We start from the raw sequence: 23723 nt of genomic DNA, 5'->3' as shown, positions 1-23723 counted from the left end.
CTCATGTTTGCTTCAGATATGGTGAAATTAGGCAGTAACCTGGTGGACAAGATGGAGAGACAGCTGTCGGTGGAGGACGGTTTTGACAACATCCCCCTCATCACTCCACTGGAGGTCGGCCAGATACAGCAGCCTTTTCCTGATAAGGTAATTGCCATTCATGCATTAGAGAGCAGAACCCACACATAGCGCCATATTAAAGACAGCAGCGCACCTCTGTTACTCATTACTCTGCATAGAACTTCATTAAGGGGTCATAGGAGACCGGAGGTGGACCAGCAGACATCCAGTACCACTGATACCATCAAAGACACGGTAGAAACCACCCCGTTAGATCCCATCAGATAGCCTTGCATGAAAGAAAGAATTCATGTGACACCATCAAGATTCGTTGTCACTGAAAGACTTTGCAAACCATCTGATCTTGCAAATGCACACAAGCTCATGTCAGGACTCTCACAGATGGCTTGTATCTATTTTTAGCTCTGTAGGAGGCAAGTGCAAGGGGTGGAAACACACAGCAGAGTTTGAATTGAACTTTGCAGTGACTCATCTAAAAGATGACAAATTATATCGTAGTAGGAGCTCGTTATCTGCATTTGTAATGTGCTGAAGTAACATCCTGTGTATTCTACAAGCTACACTGTTTGAAAAACCTGCCTCTACCTATATTTTTCCAAAACATACCTATACATACAATTCACTGCAGTTTCCAATGGAAATGACCACTAGTGGCAGAAAAACATTGATTTGTATTCGTTTTCATACCAATTATGATTACAGGGGCAGAGTATTAATTAATAAAGACTCATTATCCCACATCTCTTTGCACAATACTATGTTATGACCTCAACAAACAACCAAGTGTATGATTTGTAAACTAGAAAAATCCATTTTGATGTTTGCATCACATTACCAGCTCCATAAGTATGGCTCTTCTGACATAGTAAACTTGCTCGGTAGCGCACCTGGTGCAGTATTGCACTTTCAGTGAGGTTCAGCAAATGCATTTTATCTTATGTTTGCTTTTGTTAAATCTGTCGGTTAGGTTTAGGGCCAGGTCCTAAATTTCTAAATCCTAAATTTGGCTTTAATCATAGCACATAAGACTTGGTTGGGATGTAATGTTGACTACTTTGGCTGTCCAAATAATTCTTAAAAAGACTCGTAGTTGTGTGTCAGTCAGTGCTGCGCAAGCTGGTTGACCATCTTGGACTAACAACAATCCACCTTAACATAGTCAAGATGTTCTTTGGAACATAACGTCTTCGTCTTATCAAGTTAGAAACTTTTGAAAACACAGCTACTTGCTTCAGCTGATTTCCATTAGGGTTTCTAATGCTAACTCTCAAAGCAGTGAGCCCATTCTTGTGGTTTCTGCCCAGCCCCCTCTCATCTTGTTCTTTGTTTGGACTATTTTAATTGTTCATTCTTTCTCTGTGACTCTATAGGTGATTGTGAAAACCACGGCAGAGTATCAGCTGAAGGAGAAGAAAAGGAGGCTGTATGTGCCGAGCATCAAGAAGCTAAACATAAACCTTTATGATGAGATGTCAGAGAAGCTCAAGGTAAAAGAAAAAAAAAAGACAAGGACAGATTGCCCAGCCTACTTAGATCTTGCATTTGTCTCTCTGTTAGTGAGGGAAATGTGAGGCAGAAATCCATATGTCAATGTCTGTGTTTTCCAGCTGACTGGGTTGATTATTATCACCTTGGCGTTCCTGGCGTGTCTGTTGCTTTTGGTCATGTATAAAGCGCTGTGGTACGATCAGCTCGGCTGCCCTGAGGGCTTCGTTCTCCAGGTACCCAGTATAGCACAAACACACCATGCTGAGAACATTTGTGGGCTGCTGTACAAACCATTTATGGTCTGAAATGTAGATGACAGATCACACTTCTGTAAACAAATGTCTTCACTTGTGGCTTTAGTGAAAACTAGCCAGTGGTTGCCACACCGGTATGACATCTCAACATGATTTTCACCTCAAAATGTATCCTACTTTCTTTCACTGTGGATGAATCATCTGAGAATAGTGGTATATAGCTACCAAATGAATAATTTCTACAGCAGCCTGTGCATTAGTAGTTTGGATTTTTAAGTTACATTGTAACTCCAGGGCCAAGTGACTGTCTTTATGCATGAGTCATTGAATCATTGATTCAACCTGTTTGTTCAAAACTGCTCAAGGCAAGTTTATTTATATAGCACATTTCATTCACAGTGGTAATTCAAAGTGCTTTACATAAAAGGAAGTTAAATGGTCATTAAAAATAATAATAATCGCAACAATAAAAACAAAATGATATAAAACTTGATTTAAAAAATAATTTAATACAGTTAAGAATAGAAAATGATTATACATAGTGCAATCACTTCGGACGTAGCACAGTGCTCATTCAAGAAATGCACAGCTAAAGAGTTTTGATTCTGGATTTAAATGTGGGTAATGTTTTAGCACATCTGATCTCTTCTGGAAGCTGGTTCCAACTGCGGGCGGCATAATGGCTAAAAGCGGACTCCCATTGTTTTGTGTACCCTTGGTATTTCTAACTGACTCAATCCTAATGATCTGAGTGGTCTGTTAGGTTTATATTCAGTGAGCATATCAGCAATGTATTTAGGTCCTAGGCCACTGAGCAACTTATAAGCGAGTAAAAGTACTTTAAAATAAATCCTAAACGTAACTGGAAGCCAGTGTAAGGACCTGAGGACTGGTGTGATGTGCTCAGATTTTCTGGTTCTAGTCAGAATCCTGGCAGCAGCGTTCTGGATGAGCTGCAGTTGTCTAATGGTCTTCTTTGGAAGGCCGGTGAGGAGAACATTACAATAATCCACCCTGCTGGTGATAAAGGCATGAACAAGTTTCTCCAAGTCTTCACTGGAAACAAAACATCTAATTCTTGCAATGTTTTTGAGATGATAGTATGCTGATTTAGTTACATGACTACTGAAACTAAGGTCTGTCTCCAGAATCACCCCAAGATTTTTGACTTGATTTTTAGTTGTTTGACCCCTAGAGTCAAGGTATGCATTCACCTTGAGAACTTCATCTTTGTTTCCAAATGCAATGACTTCAGTTTTCTCCTTGTTTAACTGAAGAAAGTTTTGGCACATCCAACTCTTAATTTAATCAATGCATTGGCAGAGGGAGTCAATGGGGCTAAAGTCATTTGGAGATAAGGCTAGGTAAATCTGGGTATCATCAGCATAGCTGTGATAGGCAATTTGGTTCTTTCATTTAGGAACAAAACATTTGAGTCCATGCGTAGTCATTTGTTTTGTTCTTGAATGAATCAGCAATTTTGATTCAATTTTAATTAATATTGTATTGATTTAAATTTAATTCAAAACATTTCAGTTGAGTTTTCCTTGTGCTTCATGTGAGGAACTATTTGTTTGATGCACAAAGATGCTGTTTTAAGTTACCCACATATGAAAGTATATTTCTGTTAGGCTAGGCAGCAGGGCAGCTTACTAGGTTTTGGAGCAGAGCAATTAAGTATTAACTGCATCTTTTGTTCGTGTGATATTCGTTTGCAGCTCAGCAAAACTTCGCTGCAGATCTTCAGTCTGCGGACAGCATCTGAAGTGGTGCATTAGCTTTGGTGGAGTGTGAGAATGTCTTTAATTAGTCTTAACCATGACTAAACTGTGATTAAGGCCTGCAGGGTCTTCCACCTCACCCCCTTTGATGCAGATGCCACTGCCATAATTGGCATGCCACACTAATGTAGCGTTGCTAACTTGAAGAGCGGGAAAATTGCCTCTTAAGATGGAATGAGGTTTATAGAAGCTTTGGCATGTTGACGTCTCTTGATTGACGTCTTTTAGTCGCAAAACAACGTTTTTTTTTTTTGTGGGATGAGTAAAGTGTCACTTCAAGCATCTAAGCATCTGTTTTACAAATTGGAAATATAATAAATCTTTCATAGTTTGCATTTCAGAGAAATAGTTTATTACTGCTTACCCTATGTGGTCAGTTTTGGATCATTTAAGTTTAAGAATTTGGGTATTTTCAGATATATAACTACAGGGTCTGTAAATTTGAATTTTAAAACTAAATTTGTGTTTATGTAACTTTCAAAATAAATATATATTAAGGTGTTCCTTGAACTAGAAATAGTTCTATCTACTTTTTGCTTAAAACTTAACGTGTCTATTCCATGCATAATAAATATGTATTAGATGGTAAATTAATTTTTTGTTTTTTCAGTATTGTATAAGATGATTAGGTTGATGACATGCTCTGTTAGGAATAATTAATATCTTAACAATTGAAATTTTGTGGCAGAATATAGTATGTATATTTTGCATACTATGCAAATTTTTTATATGAAATTCCAGATAATCTGCTATTTGCTCAAATGAGAATTTTGCACCAGAGCACATTGCATATTCACTGCATATTGATGGATATAATTAATATCATCTTTTATTTATTTATTTTTGATTACACTAATGGAAACACAAAATTTAAAATTTTTGTTTCTGAGATGATAATTGGCCACTCATTGAATTGCATGCAACATTATGAGACTTCAACAAAAAAAGTGCATACTAATTATTATTTTTTTATGTTTTGCTTTGTGTGTTTGTGTGTGTGTGTGTGTGGACACACACACATTACGAACAATATTTTATTTTTATTTTTTTACAGGTCATTGATTTTTACAGAAATATATTTTTGTTGATGTTTGTAGACAATATGCTAAGCTTCACATGTCATCTCAACACATCTGGAAAAGACAGTGATAGAATATCATTGTCCACTTCTAAAATATCGGTTTCCCCAATTTATGCATGTGCGTTAACAGAAGTGACAGGATTGCTGTTTCAGAGGCAGTTATCAGCAGTTCGATGCTATATCAACAGGAATGCAGAGCTCCATGACATTCACCTTTATGTTTGCTTTATTACAGAACCTGCCTGACCTTCTGCATTCTAGTTAATGTATTCCTATATAACCTTTATTTGCAAACGTCTACTTTCTAATCTAGCACAGACACTGCACCCCGTCGGCTCTGGAGATGTACTACCCTGAGCAGAACTCCAGGGGTAGCTTGTACACCGCCATGACCCACCTCAACCAGGCCAAGAAGAACATCCCAGAGCTGTCTCCTCCCTGGCTGCCAGTCATGAAGGACGAGGTGAACCACACTGAGAAATAAGGGGCGAGAAGGGGTCACTGTATTTTCACTTTAAAGGGTTTATGAGGATGGAATTCAGATAATGTTGATGGTCAAGTCAATCGGAAGGCGTTTATGTGTGTATTTCGTGTTTAAAATGGGAATTTGGTGCGAATAACTATTTAGATTAACTGTGACGCACACAAATGACTTTGAAGTGAAGGTTTCTAGGTTTCTACTTCTGCAATACAAATGCTTTCAGAAATCTACTCGCAATGCTCCATACCCGTTTAGAAGAAATCTAGACTCATCCTTATGCGTTTTAAATGTCACCACGCCACTTTTCGATGGCACGTCTCACTGTGGCATTGTAGATTTAGTCGTGCTGCTTGTAATTCTGCGAAGTTAGTTCTCACTTATGGTTTAATTTGAAGTCATTTAGCTTAGTGTAATGAAGTGTGCGTTGGCTGTGAATTGTGTTCTAATGAACTGCAATTCAACTGAGAAACGAGTGCATTGGCAAGAAAAAGCATTCCAAAAACTGATCATTTTCCCTTAAATCAACTCTACTGATTGTTGTCTTAAAGCAACATGTCTTTGATTTAAAAGAGAAGCGATTATTACACTTTTTTGTACATTTACTAAATGAGAAAATCTGACTTTTGATCGTAAGGACGAAATGATTGGTGCAAAAAGTACATTTTATACACATTTGCATGCTTAAACACCATACCATATCCTAGAATTTAAATTAAAGATGTGAAAACCAAGTCATTTCAATGTAAACAGGAGTAACGGTAAACTATTTTTAGGTATTAAAACAATTTTTGTGTTTGTTTGTGTGCTGAATCATTTACACACTAAGCACCAGCAGCCATTTAAATGTTTATTAATGTTGTAGATTGTTTAAGAATGTGATAACACCTCATGAAGGTGAGTGACCTTTGAATTTTGTTAATTTATCACTTCTACAGAAAATCAATCCCAGCTGAATGTATAAACTTTCATAAGCAGATTGAAACATGTTTCCCATTTCTGTTACTGGTTTGTTTATTTATTGTGCTTTATATTTATCTATTGTGATCTGTATATATATATATATATATAATTTTTTTTTTTTTTTTTTTTTTTTTTTTTTTTTTTTACAATTGCTGAATGTAAAGTTCTAATGTGTATTTATTTATGGATTTCTCTTATTTATTTGACTGGTGCTGGAAGGATGAATTTATTGTAAGGTGCAGCAGGTGAAATCATAAATCCTGCAGTATTAGTCATTTCTGTGTGTAACAAACATTCATTCATCCTCAATGGATAATAACAGAATAAAGGTTTCAGTATTCACCAGCTTGGCGTTCTGTCACAGGAGTTTCTACAACTGCAGTTGGTCTGCATATAATGTGGATATAAAAAAAGATCCAGAGCTTGATTTTTGTAACAGTGGTGCTTTAAATTCATAAAACGTAATTTATAAACCCATAATTTATTATTTGTAGTTTTAGTATTATTTAACAGTGGTGATAATGATTATTATAAAACATTAAAAAGGATTGAATAAAATTGTTTATAAAATTAAAAATAATGATAATGGCAATAATGATAATTATTATAGATCATAAATTCATTAAAAAGCATGGAGTTAAATTGTATTAAATTATATGAAAGAGAAAAACAAAATGTTAAATTGATTATGCATGCTACATTTTGTGACATTTTAGTGCAAATATAAATATGTGGCTGGCATTCAAATGAGAATATTTCATCTATATGTATACACTTTAAAAAAAAATTCAAAAGTCATATTTTAAATTTTAATAGTTTGTATTTTACATAACCTAAATATTATTGTGTGTATGTGTGTGCGCGCATGTTTTTGTGGCATATGAGGACACAAATTTGTATAATGACATGGGTATGACGTAGGTATTACAAGGAGAAGGTGATTTATGAGGACATTGCCCCATGCCCCATGTTCAAAACGCTTATAAATCATACAGAGTGAGGTTTTTTTGAGAGAGTACAAAATGCACAAAGTTTCCTGTGAGGGCTAAGTTTAGATGTAGGGTTGGTGTAGGGCAATAGCACATACAGTTTGTACAGTATAAAAGCCATTATGCCTATGGGATGTTCCCACAATTCACAAAAGCAAACGTGTGTGCGTGTACAGAGAATTTCACACCATGTTCCTTCTAGTCTTCTGTGTAATTAACATTTTCATTCCTTGCGTTGTACTGTATGTCGTGCAGGCGCTGAACCCAATAAAGTGTTAAAAAGTAATTATTAGAGAATAGCACAGTCAGCTCACAGCAGGTGTTGCCAGGGGAAAGGGCGTTCATTTGAGTGAGGGTGTAAAGTGGTTATGGGTCAAGCCCTGTTTGAGGAGTCGGTGTGCGTGCGTGCGTGCGTGTGTGTGTGTGTGTGTGTGTGTCTCAGTAGGATCTCCTGAATACTGGCGCCAGCAGAGAATGCTTTTCATTACAGATACCTCCCTCTCTCTGTCTCTCTCTCTCACACACGCATAGACACACACACACACACACACACTGTATCTCTTTTACTCACACACACACTTACAGATTAAATTAAGTGTCAAAATACTCAACTCAGATTGACAGCCGACCCAGTAGTGTTGTTTTGTTTTTCTTGCTTTTTTTTTTTTTTTTTTTTTTAATGGCTGTTTCATCAATTAAGTAAATTTTTCTCACCCATATATATATATATATATATATATATATATATATATATATATATATATATTTATATATTTATTGTTATTTTTTTTTTTTTTTTTTTTTAAAGAACAGTTCTCCTTTTCATTTTCTGTATTGTGCTTGTTTTATGATTTGTTTTTGGTATTGTTTTGACCATGACAGTGTCTTAAATTAACTTGATGTGATACTTTATGAGCAGACATTCAATGTTTGGTTTGTATTGTAGTTTTGACCATGAGAGTTTCTGCATTTAAGTTTCAAAGTTTTTTTTTTTCTTTTTTTTTTTTCTTGTTTTAAGTCTCCTTTTTATTTCTCAGATTAATGCTTAATGCAAGAAACAAAGTGCATGGGCTCATAAAACTAAACTTAATTCTAAATATATTCTCTGAAAACGTCTATATATTTAGAAAAATAGTTTCTACTTTTCTGCACATAAATTTTGCAAAGGCAGTAGTCCCATATGATAATCATGTGGTTTTGAAAGAGTAATTAAAACGTTCCATATACATTAGTTTTAATTTACAACACAACTACTAAGTGTATAACTGTACCCGTCCTGTGTGTAGCATCTATGATTTAGTGAGGCTGTAAAACCACTTTAAATTGAGAAGTGTTGACAGCCTCTGGTTTTTCGTTGACTTTCTGCTTCTATAAATGTTCAAACTGCATAAAAGTGTGTTCTCATTTTAGCACTATGACAGGGAGTTTATTGCTGTAACACAAGAACCTCCTGACCCTTACAGGCCAAGAAAAAAACTCTTTCGTACGTCATTTACTTACCTAGTCCTCTGCGTTTGATCATTTGCCCTTCAAGTAAAGGCCATATTGCAGTCATAAAGGGATCAATGAGAAATCAAGTGACTTACAACTGTCAAAGCATAATAACAGCTGGCAGGCCTGCCGTGACACTGGGCAAGCGCCAGTCTACAGTGTGTGCGCTCTGTGTTTGTATTGAATGTAGGATCTGTTTTGAATGACTGTTTGAATGAATGTCTTTAGCTGCTTAAGGGCAGCATTTAGTCCTTCGTTTATTCGTTTAGGAATGGCTTGGCATGGAATCATTTTCCAAACTCTGCAGTTTGCAGCAATTTATGCTTCAATGAGGGAGAAACCCACAGAAACAAATATTTGAGTGTACTGCGAAATTAAATGGCTATATTTTTACAGATGAAATTGACTATAAGCCTGTTTAAACAAAGCCTGGCTACACCGGGAACAATTTAGGATCCTTATATTAAACATCAGACTAGGACTGTCCTAAGGCCATGAATAAAGAGCAAGTATGCAGTAATTGTGTCTGCGGTCAATGATTTCTGTTTGATCTTTAGTTCGTGATGCTTCTATTCAACAATCAATTTGTGATGGTTTTATTTAGTGTAATGAATGTAGAAAAATGTAGAGAAGGCATGAGTAGCATTATAGTTAATTTATTTGTTTGTTATTTCCTGGTGATTTTCTTTTGTTAAATAATGATTTCATTTGAATTTGTATTCATTTCTTAAACCAGTTAATGTCATAATTATAGTGTCACCCAGAATCACTGGAGCCATAACGTCATTTTCTTCTTTAAAAATGCAAAATTAGAGGGTAAAAAATGTTAATGACTTACAAATGGGTATGTATCAGGACTTCACATCCACTTACAACCTGTCCCCAATCTCTAATCCAAATTTATAGCAATTACATACGTGGAGCAAATTCTTAGACAAGTAAATTAGAGGCAGTCTGAAGGCCGGGAATCATGTGTTGTTACCGCATTCACTCGTTTTACATTGTGAGTAATAGATGCCAATTTAAACTCTCACAGACAGAGGAAGTTGTTGTTATTGTATCAAAGTCTTAATTGCATGAACATGAACCATGTGTCTCATGGACAGAATAATTATATGAACAATACTGTGTAAGCGATATGACTCAGAAGACTTGTATGGTACAAGTGACCGTTTTTATTTCACGACATTGATTTAGCTTTTTTTTTTTAACAAAGCCAGTCAGAGTGAAAGCAGCACACTGCTGCAGACATTATAAAATTATGGTAACTTTGAGAAATAACTATGGCATACTCAATGTATTTGTTTATGTATAATAATCACCAGTGTTTATTTTTACTAGATTTCTGACTTTTTTTTTTTTTACCATATTAACCGTTATTTGTTTAAAACACTATACCATTCAAAAGATTGGAATAATTAAGATTTTAAATGTTTTTGAAAGTCTCTCCAAGGATGCATATTTGATGAAAAATACAGTAAAAACTGTATTCAGCTTTACAATCAAAAGAATAAATAACATTTTAAAAATCTTAAAATAAATGACATAAATTTTCAATTGTAAAAATATTTCACACTATTACTGTTTTTTTACGGTGGCCGAGAGAGCTCAATGCACTGCAACTTCAGAAAACACATGCAAATAGAAAAAGCACCAGATCAAGAAAACATCTTCATCAATTTGACAGCAGGTGCTGCAAATGCTCACCAAATAAAGAATTTTATTTGCAGCGCGTTTCTTTGTTTGGTTGTGTTGTGAGTATTTTCAGTGCGTTTCATTATTTGGTTGTGTTGTGTGCATTTACAGCGTGTGTGTTTTCAAATTGACGAAGTTGTTTTCTTAATTTGCAGGTGTTTTTTTCTATTTGCAGTGCGTTTGTTTATTTGCTTGTGTTGTGTGCATTTGCAGCGTGTGTGTTGTCAAATTGACGAAGTTGTTTTCTTAATTTGCAGGTGTTTTTCTATTTGCAGCGAGTTGAGCTCTCTCGGCCACCGTAGTTTTTGCTGTATTTTATATTGAATAAATGCAGCCTTGGTGAGCATAAGAGATTTCTGTAACACTTATGTGCCTATAATGCATTATAAAAGTAGTTTTAATGCTTTAATTATTATGCACCTTATAATGCATTGTACAATGAACAATTGTAACCACAGTTAATACATTATAGCACTTATCAATTGATTGTAACACTAAGCATTTTAAATTGTTATAATTATTTACAACAAGATATAATGTATTACAATGCACATTATGAATAAATATAATGCATTATACCCTTTAATGACCTGTTATAATGCATTAAAGGCTTTAAGTAAAGTGTTACCGAGACTTCTTTCAAAAACATAGTAATAAAAATAGTAATTATCCTAAACTTTTGACTGATAATATGTTACCCTCTTGTGACAACATGCCCCAATAGCGGGGTAAGTAGCTGATGGAGACACTGGCAATTTTACAGGATTTTCTTGTAAATATAAACAATGAAGCATGAAACATGAAACACCGGAAATACAGTATAGATTTAGTAATGAATAATGAAAAAAAATTAAATGGCAACATTTAAAACATGTGACAATTTGTGTTATAAATGATATAAATCTAATAAAATTGCCCCAGTCACCCCTATTTTCCAATCAAAAATGTTCAATACTGAGTTTTTATGACTCTTTCTTGTTGTCTGAGACACATTATTTTGTTTTTACGAACTTCTAAATGTTGTCCATTAGGTAATATTAACTCTGCATGAAGACCTGCAATTTCATAGTCAACCCCGAGATAAGGTCACGAAGTCCCAGTAGAGCTCTCATGATACTTTTTGGCCTCCATCACATCCATCACTTCCCAGACTCTCTCTCTCTTTCTCCTCCTCACACTCGCACACACCATTCTTCTCTCTCGCTCTCTCTATTATGTCAGTGTCGCCGCAGTCATTGTTCCTCTGTGTTGAAGCTGAAGAAAGCTCGGGGAGTGTTTCAGATGTTGGCACCAGCTCTTGCCTACTCAGCGGATTTGTGTGTATGTGTGATCGCCCTCTCCCACTAAGAAACGCTGAGTACTCGCTGACAGCTCTATCACTCGTCCTCAATGGGGCGTAATTTGTGAGAGCCTGGCTGTGCAGGGGATGATGGGTAATTAAGAAGGTGAGTCAGGCCACTGAGGCCGAGCGTTGACAGCGTTTAGCCAACTGCTGTATAGTTCAGAGTGTCTCCAAGGGTCTGGCATACACAGATCGCTCAAAGTGTCCCAAAACAAGATGTTTTAATGGACTGAGAAGAGCTCAGGAGGTCAGAAGAGAGTGACATGAATAACAATCTCAGCATTATTCAGGTTATAATATTAAATCATTATTTACAGAGTTAAATTAATTGTTTAGTATCAGTTTGCCTCTGCCATTGTTCTTTCATTGACATGCTTAAAACTAGAATATCTGTATTATTTACTGTAATTACATCATGGTGGTGGTGTTCAAATGAGCTCATCATTCTGGCATGATTAAGGCAGCGTTAATGAGACTTTTTTCAGTCTTTTAACTTGTTCGTCTTCAATGAGCTCAGTAGCTTCATCTCTTGATTGTGACATCTTGAAAGTGTCAGATTTGTTTATTTAACAAACCAGTGTCGAGTTATATTTCGAATGCTTAAGATGCCTTGTGAATTAAGTGCACCGGTGACTCCAATAAAATATAACTCAAAAGCAGCATGCATAAATCCTTTTAACAGCAGATTATAAATTTTGTCAGTTTCTTGAAGCATTATTAATAAATCACAGTTGTCACTCTCAGACATCAGTTGCAAGAACAGCTTTAATGCAAGAAGACTGCTTTATATTCACTCATCTTTTGAGAGAAGGAGAGAGAATGAGCTTTATTGCCCAGGTATGTTTACGCATACGAGGAATTTGTTGTAGTGACAGAAGCTCCACAGTGCAACAGAATGACAGCAACAGCACAGGACACAGATAATAAAAGAATAATATGCAAATAGGCAATATACAAAATAGCTAAAACACAATATATAATATAATATAGACAATTATGTATGTACAGGTCTGATATGTGCAAATATGAAAAGTATGTGTGGTGAATAAATAATGTATACTAATGTTGTGTGATCCACATTTATTGTCAAGTGTTCATGAGATGGATTGCCTGAGGGAAGGAACTGTTCCTGTGTCTGGTTGTTCTGGTTCTCAGAGCTCTGTAGCGTCGACGGTAGCAGTTCAAAGAGGGAGTGTGCTGGATGTGAGGGGTCCAGAGTGATTTTACCAGCCCTTTTGCTCACTCTGGATGACTACAGTTCTTGGAGAGTGGGGAGGGTTGTACCAGTGATTCACTCAGCAGTACGGACTACCCTCTGTAGTCTTCTGAGGTCAGATTTGGTAGCTGAGCTGAACCAGACAGTTACTGATGTGCAGAGGACGGATTCAATGATGGCGGAGTAGAACTCTTTCAGCAGCTCCTGTGGCAGATTGAACTTCCTCAGCTGGCGAAGGAAGTACAACCTCTGCTGGGCCTTTTTCACAATGGGCTCAATGTGATTGTCCCACTTCAGGTCCTGAGAGATGGTGGTGCCCAGGAATCTGAATGACTCTACTGCAGTCACAGTGCTGTTCATGATGGTGAGTGGGGGGAGAGCAGGGGGGTTTCTCCTGAAGTCCATGATCATCTCTACAGTTTTGAGCGTGTTCAGCTCCAGGTTGTTAAGACTGCACCAAACAACCAGCTCCTTAACCTCCTGTCTGTAGGCAGACTCGTCACCGTCCTGAATGAGGCCGATGACTGTGATGTCATCTGCAAACTTTAGGAGCTTGACAGAGGGGACTTTAGATGTGCAGTCATTGGTGTAGAGGGAGAAGAGCAGTGGGGAGAGAACACAGCCCTGAGGAGCTCCAGTGCTGATCGTATGGGTGCTGGATGAGAATTTTCCCAGCCATTTTAACATTGTTGTTCACTTTAGGGCCCGAAAGTACTCTAATAATGCTTATTATGTATTTGTATTTAATCATGGGCATTCAGGTCATTTATTGGATGTAAGCCTTTGTTTATTTCTTTCTTAGCATGACCTCATGTTTTCATCATGTACTGAAGCTTAGTCGGCACTGCCACTCCAATCAACTGCAATCCGTTTATATTATTGTGCTTTAGTTAAAAATAAACAGGTTAAATAGTCTATTTATTTACTCACCCTCATGTCATTCCAAACCCATAGGCTGTTTTTTAAAAAAGCTTAAAAATAATAATAAAATGCAAGACAGACAAAAAAAGCAATTAAAAGTTTTCTGAAGCACAATATTTACGCTAGCTCTCAAATTAAATATGGCGTCGATAATTCAAAGACGTCAAATGTCATAACACTTGAAAGTTTACTCATAGCTGACGCTATAAGAGTCCAATTGAGGTGCGAGTTCATCCGTCAAATTTTAATTAACCGACAACAGTATTAATAGTGGAGACCGGAGTCACGCGCAGACCACAAAAATGGTGGGAAGACCGCAACCGGTCTTCCAGGTGACAAAAGACATCTAGTCTTTAATATAACAGGACAAACAACTCGTTCTTCTTGTCTAATTTTTTTTTTTTTAATCGGTAACACTTTACAATAAGCTGGCACTAATATGCATCAATTCATGCTTAACTAATGCACAGATAGAGCCTAATCATGACACACACATTTAACTAATAGCAATTAGTTATTAGTTAACAACAATATAAATATAATGTAGAAACTAGAATTTTCTGTAAAGCTGCTTTGTGAAAAGCGCTATACAAATAAACTTGACATGACAATTTTTTTATTACTTAATCTATGAATCATATAGTGTTCATTAGTTGCTGATGTAGTAATCATTAATAAATGGTTTAGTTCTTCATGAGTTATACATTAACTCTTGATTATCTGTGCAATAGTTAAGCATGAATTAATGTATATTTGTGCACCCTTATTGTAAAGCAAATAATCTTATTGTTACCAAAAAATCAAGTCTAGTCCTCAAAGTCATTGTAGCATACGTGGTCATTATAAACTAATGTTGTAAGAAAAAGAGCTGATTGGAATTTGAAAGTTCCAGAAAAAAACTGCATATGGACTGGAATGTCATGAGAGTGAGTAAATAATGACAGAAATTTTCGGTGAACTATCCCGACATAAGATATTATCTTTTTGTTGCATGTACCATCAACTCACATCTGTAGATTGAAAATCATCAGAAAAGAAAATACCAAAATCTTCCTTTTCCATGGTGAACTAATTTATTCACATTAAATCCGAAGCAGCAGCTCTCTTCCAATATGCTTTTCCTTCTCTCAGTTCATCTATCTATGCCACGCTCATGGGCCGACAGCAGGAGAAAGAGAGAGAAAGAAAGATATGAACATCTCTCTCTTATTGATAAAGCCATAATATGAGCCATTTCTCCACCATCTGCTAATTAGAAACATGAAGGGGAAGAGATTGGATGTCTGGAGACGGGGTCTGCTGTCTGAGGGGGTCTTTGATCTTCTGACTTGTCTGCCATGCTGTTTTCCTTCAAGCTTTCCTGCACGGCTTGAGCAGACCGCGGCCTCCACTCTTGGGGATAGGAGCACTAATGGATTGCTTGAAGAGACCTTTTGCTTTATGACTGGGGCTAAGCAGTATCAGCTGGTCTGAGGCCAGTGGCTGCACAGTTCATGAAGTGCTTTGTCAGATAACCCCACTGGGAATAACAGTTGGCTTCTCCAGAACCAGGCATACCAGGGTCGGAGAAAAGAAAAAGAGCATCAAGCCACTTTTGAGTGGTCTGAAATTCCAGAACACACCATGGAATTCCAGAAGTCTGGGAGAACGTATTCAAAACTCACAATTTTGTAGCAAATCAACTGACTGAAATGCAAGTAAATTGCCGTTGCCAGTTCTCTTTGCATTACATTCGCGTGACGGGTGTGATTGTTGATTATGTGTGACCGCGCGGCGTTCCGTCGGATCATTTTGATGAGGACAATCAAAGAATAACGGCCCAGCTGTTTTTAATATAAAGCCTAATCCTCCCGTCCTCAACAATCTAATGCAATCATGTTGTGCTGAATGAGGCTAATAATAAAAATTGATTTGAACGTTGTTTAGACACAAGTCATGTCAATTACGAAGCATTTACTTTATGTGTGACAGTTCGAGAAGGAAATAGAATGAGCCATTTGTCTTAAAAAACAAAAAAGGGTCATCAGAATCGCATTTTTGACGGAGTCATAAATATATCCAATAACATATGTTTCAAATTGCCCATTGGTTATGGATTGCTTTACGAGAGCTGCTTGTTAGTGGCCCAGTGGCTTTAGCCTCTGTTGATTTACCCCCAGGGAACCAGGGGTCAATTAGTCAGACACACAGAGGATCCTGTTTTTCAGATGCTTGGCTTTCCACTCCAATCTCAGAGCAGTTTCGGAGGCGGACAGCGGGGTTTGTGCAGGAGACACTGGTTCCAGAGCAGTTCATTATCTTTCTTGATTCCTGCTGCTGTTATGAGAGTAAGTTTGTCATGGCCTTGATGTATAAAGCATAATATAGAAGGGGGCAAGTTGTCACACGTAGGCCTACTATATTATGAAACTCAATAATTGTTGGGTAAAAAGTCCACTTAAAACCACAGAAAACACTCTCAAGGTTGCTTGAATTTATATTTTTGGGAAAACCATCTTTTCCGTTTGCTGTGGAAGCCTCTGTATAGACATTGTGAGATATAAAATGAAAATTATGTGAAACTAAAGCACACTTGCATAAAGTCCCATTTCGAGGTATAGGCTAAAGGTATAAAGTTTACAAAGATAAAAAGGTAATTGTGAGATTTTAAAATGGGGGGGGGGGGGGGTCACATTGTTAAATGTAAATCACAATTATGAGGAAATCACACTGGGAGATTTAAAGTTTGAATAAAATAAAATAAATATGAAGTTTAAAATAAGAATTTACATAAATTATGTTGTAGGGACAAAAGTCTGTGAGATATAAAAATATATAAAATTATATATTTTTTTTCTGGGATGGAAGCGGCACCCATAGCATGTATGCGTATTTAAAATGTTTTGTTTCTTTTTGAGCTCTAAAAAGTTCTATGGAAAGATGAGTTTGTCTCAGCTCACCTCATGAGGCCCAGCTAGAACCTTAGATAGAAATCTTTGCATTGCCTCACAGAAAGTGTGTTTATCTGCTTGTGTATTGTGTTATTTATGCCTTTACAACCTCATCAGTACTCACTGCACTCACATCTGGCAGTTAATTTTACTTTTACACCTCTGTTTACACGTCATTACTGTCTATAATGCAGCCATGGGGGACGTTAAAAACCTGTGATGAATGGAAAATAAATTTTAGCCCTACTGTCCAAGTTGCCCTACTTGTATGAAAGTCTGAATGTCAGGTTTCAGATTTCAAATATAGATTTTTGGTCTGGTTTTATTTTAAATATGCTCTGACTATTGCATAATCAAAAAACTGCCTTGAACCATAAAATGAATGCTGTGAGATAATTTACATTTAAACAAATTTAACTGTATTAGTTCACTGTTGTAGCATTAGCTCATATTGTTTCTCATCCATGTTTTATTGCCACAGAAGTACTGAAATAAGTGAAGACATTTGTGGCAAATTGCTGTGGCAGTCTACAGAGAAATTCCAAATCAGCATGTTTTTATGGAAAATAAACGATGTTTTTCTGTTCGCCCACCGCACTGAAAATGTGATTTCCTATTTTGATCAAGGATATTTTGCATGAAAATTACAGATTTGAAGATCTATACCTGTAACACAGTCATGCTATAAGAATAATTGATATTTCAAAACAAACAAAGATAGCAGAATTGAGTCATATTCAGTGTTATTGAACCATATCCCTGTGCTGGAGACACAGTTTGAGAGAATAAAAGTAGGATGAGCTCCATATAACCTCAAACAATATGATTATGGGCTTGCAGTACCCACAGACAATAGAACAGACCAAGCACCCCAGCTCCTATTGTTCTGTGTGTTTATATTGTTTTCAGGCCCAAGAGAAGGAATTACTTCTACTAAAGAAAAACTGTGTTCTGAAAACAGGGAATGAGAGAAAGTCTTAGGAAATCCCCACTGGAGAGAAAAAAACATGTTTCTATTGCCAGACAGAGAGATATTTGTCATATCAAAATATCTCATTTTAAGTTATAGGCCGTATCAATTTTATTTCTACTTACAATTAAAATTTGTTTGGCATAAAGAAATATTTTTTGTAACAATTACAGCAAATTTGAGCATATTTCAGGAAGTTTTTCAACTAAAGATAAAAAAAGTTTGTCATCATTTACAGAAACATGCTTTTATTTCTTTCTTGGAACAGCATCATTATTATATTATCATTGATGTAAAATCTGGATAAGCGCATATGATATTTTTATAGCAGACTTAAATTTCTTTGAATCATCTGGTTACTGTAGACTTTAATTGTAAAGAAAATCTTTGCGTAAATATTCAGCTTAACATTTTGTGTTCCATGGAAAAAGAAAGCCGTACAGGTTAGTTAAATGACATGGAGATGAATACATGATGACAGAATTGAATTTTTTTGTGTAAACTATGTCTTTAAAACACAGCAGACCTTTGATGTTCTCTGACATCAAGAATTTAATTTACTTCCCTCTTATTGCGAAGCTTTTTGGGTCTTATTTCAGTCATAAATCATTATCAGGCTTTCCCAAAAATCATCAAGAACGCTTCATTGTTCTTCTCCCAGGGATTCGTTCAGTTTTCTTCAGGGTAAATCCAATGGACTTTAAAAACTTTCCAGTGAATTACAAAGACATACCATCACCAAAAAAATAAATAAAGTACTGACAGGGTCAAAGAGGAGGCTTGTTAGGGATTTTGCCCTACTGCATCCAGGATTTTGAGGGATGAAGACTGTTTGGTTATCTTAAGTCTAATGCACACAGTCAGAAAAAAAAAGAAGAAAGATTGGCTTCATACACTCCAGAAAAACAGAACCAGACAAGACTTATATACTCCCTGTTTTCTGTTGTGCCGTCATGTTTGTTTGTCATCTGAAAAACTTTGATGGATTCTGTAAAAAGAAACAGCATGATGAAGATGCGCAATGGATGCATATCTAAATTACTTTTTATTACAACATCCTGTGGCTGTTTGAGAGTTGTACTATAATCAGCATTGTTTGTTTACTATAGTGCTTGTAGTATCTAACTGAATGTCAGATCAGGGGCCTGATTCATAAAACAAGTTTACCAAATAAGCCAGGCAGGCTTATTTCAGTTAGTCTGACTTATTTTGAACAAAATCAACTGACAATAAGTCAGACTAACTGAAATAGCCCCCAGGATGCATCAATTGCATACAAACTTAAACAAGTTTGTGGACAAACACACACACATGTACTGTTTACAAGCTTCAAAAGTGTCATAAAATCAATTATATGACACTCTATTCCAAATCTTGCTTCAAAAAACCAAGAAACAGAAATTTACATTAATTCAGTGAGCAGATGCTTTTATCCAAGCAACTTAAGGATAGATAATCATATAAGTAATTGTACAAGCAATTATTCACTTTTGAACTTTCCTTGTCATCTTTTAACCACTTCAAATGAATCACTGGGTCAGTGAAAAAATCCGATTGAAAGGAATCAATTTATGATTCAGACATCGCTACTCTGTTATAAATTATGTTTCTCAATGCAATTTTATGGCATGTTTGACATCTTTCATTATATTAAAAAGAGTGGACTAGATACTAAAAAGTCAATGTTTAGAATTATCTTAATTATTTGCTTGATTTCTGTTCATTAAAATGGACAACTGGTTCTAGAACTGACGAGTCTGATGCACATTAACACGCATTGCATGCATAAATTACTCCTATCAAATGGCTTGTTTAGCACACCTTACACATAAAAACAGCCCTGCAGCAGTTTCATTAGGGTCGCTAGGTTCTTTAATCTACAATAATTGGGGCTCTGAGGGTATTTTGCGTTTATATTTGTACGGATAATAGCAACAAGTCAACTGCTCGAGGGGAGTCTGTGCTGTTTTATTGAACGAGGACCAGTTTCCAATCCCAGTCCTAATCATCAAAAGTCAAACAGCAACAGTGGTGAGCTTTAAAGAGCAACTTCTTCAACAAGTTTATCCAGTTCGATTTAATTGTGCAATTACTTTGCAGTACAATCATTTGGCTCATATCAGAGGTATTTGTTTCCAAGTTCTGTGGTTGCTCTTGTTAATGTTTGCGACTGGGAAGCCGGTTCCAAATCAGCATGGAAGAGCAACTTCTCCTGGAGCTAATTACGCGGGGGGAGGAGGCCGTTTTCTCATTTATTTGACCCAACATCATGATGCAATTTGGTTTTATCACCGACGGAATACTTATAGAGCGGCTGTACGATTTCCTGTAACAAACATGTGTGTTGTGCCATTACAGTGAGTGATTTCACACAGCGGGTTGCCAGTCGTGCACAAGTTCCCTCATTGCTGGGAAAAAAACAACCTCCTAATAGTGAAGTGAAGTGACATACGACCCATACTCGGAATTCGTTCTCTGCATTTAACCCATCCAACGTGCACACACACAGCAGTGAACACACACACACCCGGAGCAGTGGGCAGCCATTTATGCTGTGGCGCCCGGGGAGCAGTTGGGGGTTCGGTGCCTTGCTCAAGGGCACCTCAGTCGTGGTATTGAGGGTGGAGAGAGCGCTGGACATTCACTCCCCCCACCTACAATCCCTGCCGGCCCGAGACTCGAACCCGCAACCTTTGGATTACGAGTCTGACTCTCTAACCATTAAATGCTCAGTTATTTAGCCTTGTTGTGGGTTTATTGTTTTTATGTGTTGTATCTAAGGATGACATGTAATGCAGATAAATCGTACAAAGTTAAAAAAAAACATGCGTTTTTCTAGGAATGTTTACATGAAGCATGCCTGAACTGATGACTGATAAAGGACTGTTTGTGTTCATAGACATGGACAGATCCAGTCACTTGAGTTAAAATGGAGCCACCACATCAAATCCAAAAGTAGATGAACTGGCCGTAATTAAACAGGGGGGTTCAATGCCATACAAAAAACATTTTGGGTTCTCCAAAGAACTTTCAGTGAACAGTTCTTAAAAGAACCATTTTGTCTCAATGTGATGAACATATGAAAGCTCTATAGAAGCTTTTTCACTATAAAGAACCTTTTGTGCAATGGAAAAGCGCGGCTGACACAGAACAGTGGACGCTATTTGCGTCCAGCGGATATTCTCCAAAATGGTGCTACGGTGATGCAAATGAGACAAATTGTTGAATAAAGTTGTTATTTTTTATTTTCTTTTTGTTGCTTCATAACGTTCAGATTGAACCACTGATGGCAGATGGACTATTTTGACGATGTTATTCATATTATTCTGGGCCTTAACAGTGTTAATTGTTTGGCATTCAATGGGACAGTCAAAAGCCTCCTGGTTTTCATCTAAAATATCATTAATTGTGTTCCGAAGATGAACAAAGGGTAAGTAATTAATGACAAAATTTTCATTTTGGGGTGGAGTAACACTTTAAAAGTTATTTATGAAACCATGGACACCAAAGAACTTTTATTTTTAACAGTGTGAAGAAAATTTGAATGATCTAAAGAAACTTTATCCACTAAAAAGAACCTTTTGTGAAATGGAAGGGTTCCATTTGATATTTAAGGTTCTTCATGTAACCACTGATGGCATTAAAGAATCTTTATTTTTAAGAATGTGAAGAACATTTGATTAATCTAAATATATATATATATATATATATTTTACTATAAAGAAACTTTTGTGGAATGGAAAGTTTCCGTGGATGTTAAAGGTTTTTCATGGAACCATAGATGCAAATATTTGTTTAGTTCATCATGAAACACAGAGTTTGCTCTTATAAAGTTCCTCAGGCTTCAATACTAGACATGCAAGCATAGGAGTCTACCTCTGTGGAGAAGCATATTATTGTAAAATCCCAAGTGCCCTGGGACATCCATTAAGTAAATTCAAAGCTAACCCACCACGTCTCCAGCCAGCTCGACCCTCTTTGGATCCTCCGAGTTAAATAATACAAGCTATTTCAACACAGGAGATCAAGAAGATATGCGCCCAGCAAGAAGCCCAGTTTTGCGTAAAGTACCCAGCGTTGGAGTGATATTAGATAAATGAGATCAAAATTACATTACTGAGCTCTTTATGGAGCTGTGAAAAAAACATCGCCCACAGGTATGTTGCTTGGCCTCGTAATTCGCTCCAGAATCATTACCATCTGGCCTGACATTGGGGAATGCTTCTCTCTTAAAAACCTCAAAGCAAATGATACAAGGAAAATGCCATGTTCATAACCTGGTTTAGTGTTGCTGGACGCTTACACGCACACACACACACACAAGTGCTCACGGGCTCTCAGGAATAGCGAGGCTGAGATAATGCCGCTTTCTGGCATTTGGGTTGGAGGGATCTTTGTGGAGCCAGGACTCTTTTCTGCATTAGATGTTGCTGCTCATATTAATTAAAATAAGCAAAGGCTGCTCTACTGTTAGCTCATATCCATGTATGAGTGAGCCTGTAATTACTTTACAGTAAATCCTCTTGAAATCTTCAAGATGTGAAAGTAAGCTCACCAGACCACCAGAGTCACCAAAGGATGACTAAAAAGTTAGTACATGAACGAATCAATATATGAACAAATCAATAAGCAAAACAGCTAAAGATGTTCTCCTGGAATTAATTGCAAATGCAATGCAAATAGCAGCATTCATGATGGTGATTATGTAAGAAAAACATTGCTTATAATTGTATTTCACAGTAAAAGAACAATATTGATAGAAAAAAATAACAATAAATATATATTTATATATGCAAATATTTTAAATAAAAATGTATGAGCATTTAAAAGCACCAGATGTCTTCAATATTGAACATTTTCACAATATTCAAATTTTCTGAGATTTGGGACTTTCATTAGTTGTCAGTTATAATCATCAAAATTAAAGGAAATAAACATTTGAAATATGTCTGTGTGTAATGAACGAATCTAATATACAAGTTTAACTTTTTGAATGGTATTACAGAAATAAACTTTTTCATGATATTCTAATTTTATGACCAGCACCTGTATATTCAGAATATATACTGTATGTGTGTATTTATACACGCATAATAAGTATACACAGTACACATACATATATCATGCAAACAAAAACTTTTATTTTGGATGCGATTAATCGCGATTAATCATTTGACAACACTAATATAAAGGCTGAATCTAGCCATTGAGCCAGCAGTGAGAGCACCTGAGGGTTCGCCAGGAGCCGCCCGCCATCCCGTCGCCCCCGCACCCCGCCACCGTACAAGAAAAAGCTGTTGTTAATAAAACTTTAAAAGACGAGGATGAAAAGGAGGAGAAATTGAGCAGCCCGAGCTGTATTATTTCTTCTCTGTGAGGGAGCTGCCCTCTCGCTGGGCAGGCCGGCAGTATCAACCCTTCGGGGAGGGAGGCATGAGGACGGGACAGGGATGGGACGGGTATTTGACCATGGCCGCCCCCAGGGCAAAGCAAATCATTTGCTTCTCAGAGGCTTCAAAGGGAGGCAATTACACTTAAGTAACCGTATGAATAGATTGTCTTGCTGGGGAGCATTGAGAGAGGAAAAACAGAGAAGTGCTTTGAGGACGATACCACACCTCATCCAAACATGTTGTGCCAAACGAGCCCGGCAACTGTCTGTAATTTCCCAGCCAATGGAATAACGAACTATTAAGAGCGCTATTCGCATTCAGCAGGCTGGTTTGCGAGAAAACACTACCCACAAAGTCAGTCGCCGTCAACTTCGAGAGAGAGAGATTATTAGAGAGTCCTTTGAGTCTTACCTCACCTGCGGAGAGAGGACTATAGAGCTCAGTGGGCAAATAGAGATCACAGCAGCTGCCAGAGCTGTTAGCCAAAGTGCCCTATGGAGAGGAAGAAAAGAGGATGCGAGGCCTTTCAGTTCACCGCCACTTAGTAACAGCAGCCTTGTGGAATGGGAAAGACAAATCCCTGTGCAACTAAATATTAGAGCTCTCTTTCTAACACCATTATATATGGGGCTGATAGCGAACGTCAAATG

At 36.8% G+C, this 23723-nt stretch overlaps 1 protein-coding gene across 1 annotated transcript; it reads left to right on the top strand.

Annotated features, from left to right (window-relative positions):
- Positions 1-18: 18 nt before the first annotated feature.
- On the top strand, positions 19-5169 carry LOC306874252 (neuronal vesicle trafficking-associated protein 1-like; the record flags this gene model as incomplete). Its single annotated transcript, XM_079424153.1, has 4 exons — positions 19-147; positions 1452-1568; positions 1689-1802; positions 4999-5169. 4 exons carry the CDS (start codon positions 19-21, stop codon positions 5167-5169), a joined length of 531 nt encoding a protein of 176 aa, XP_079280279.1.
- Positions 5170-23723: the final 18554 nt, after the last annotated feature.

This window comes from Barbus barbus (genome assembly GCF_936440315.1).
Source record: "Barbus barbus genome assembly, chromosome: 8".
In the NCBI taxonomy this organism is placed as follows: Eukaryota; Metazoa; Chordata; class Actinopteri; order Cypriniformes; family Cyprinidae; genus Barbus; species Barbus barbus.
The sequence above is the reverse complement of the archived record's forward strand: the minus strand, read 5'-3'. Positions and strand labels throughout refer to the sequence as shown.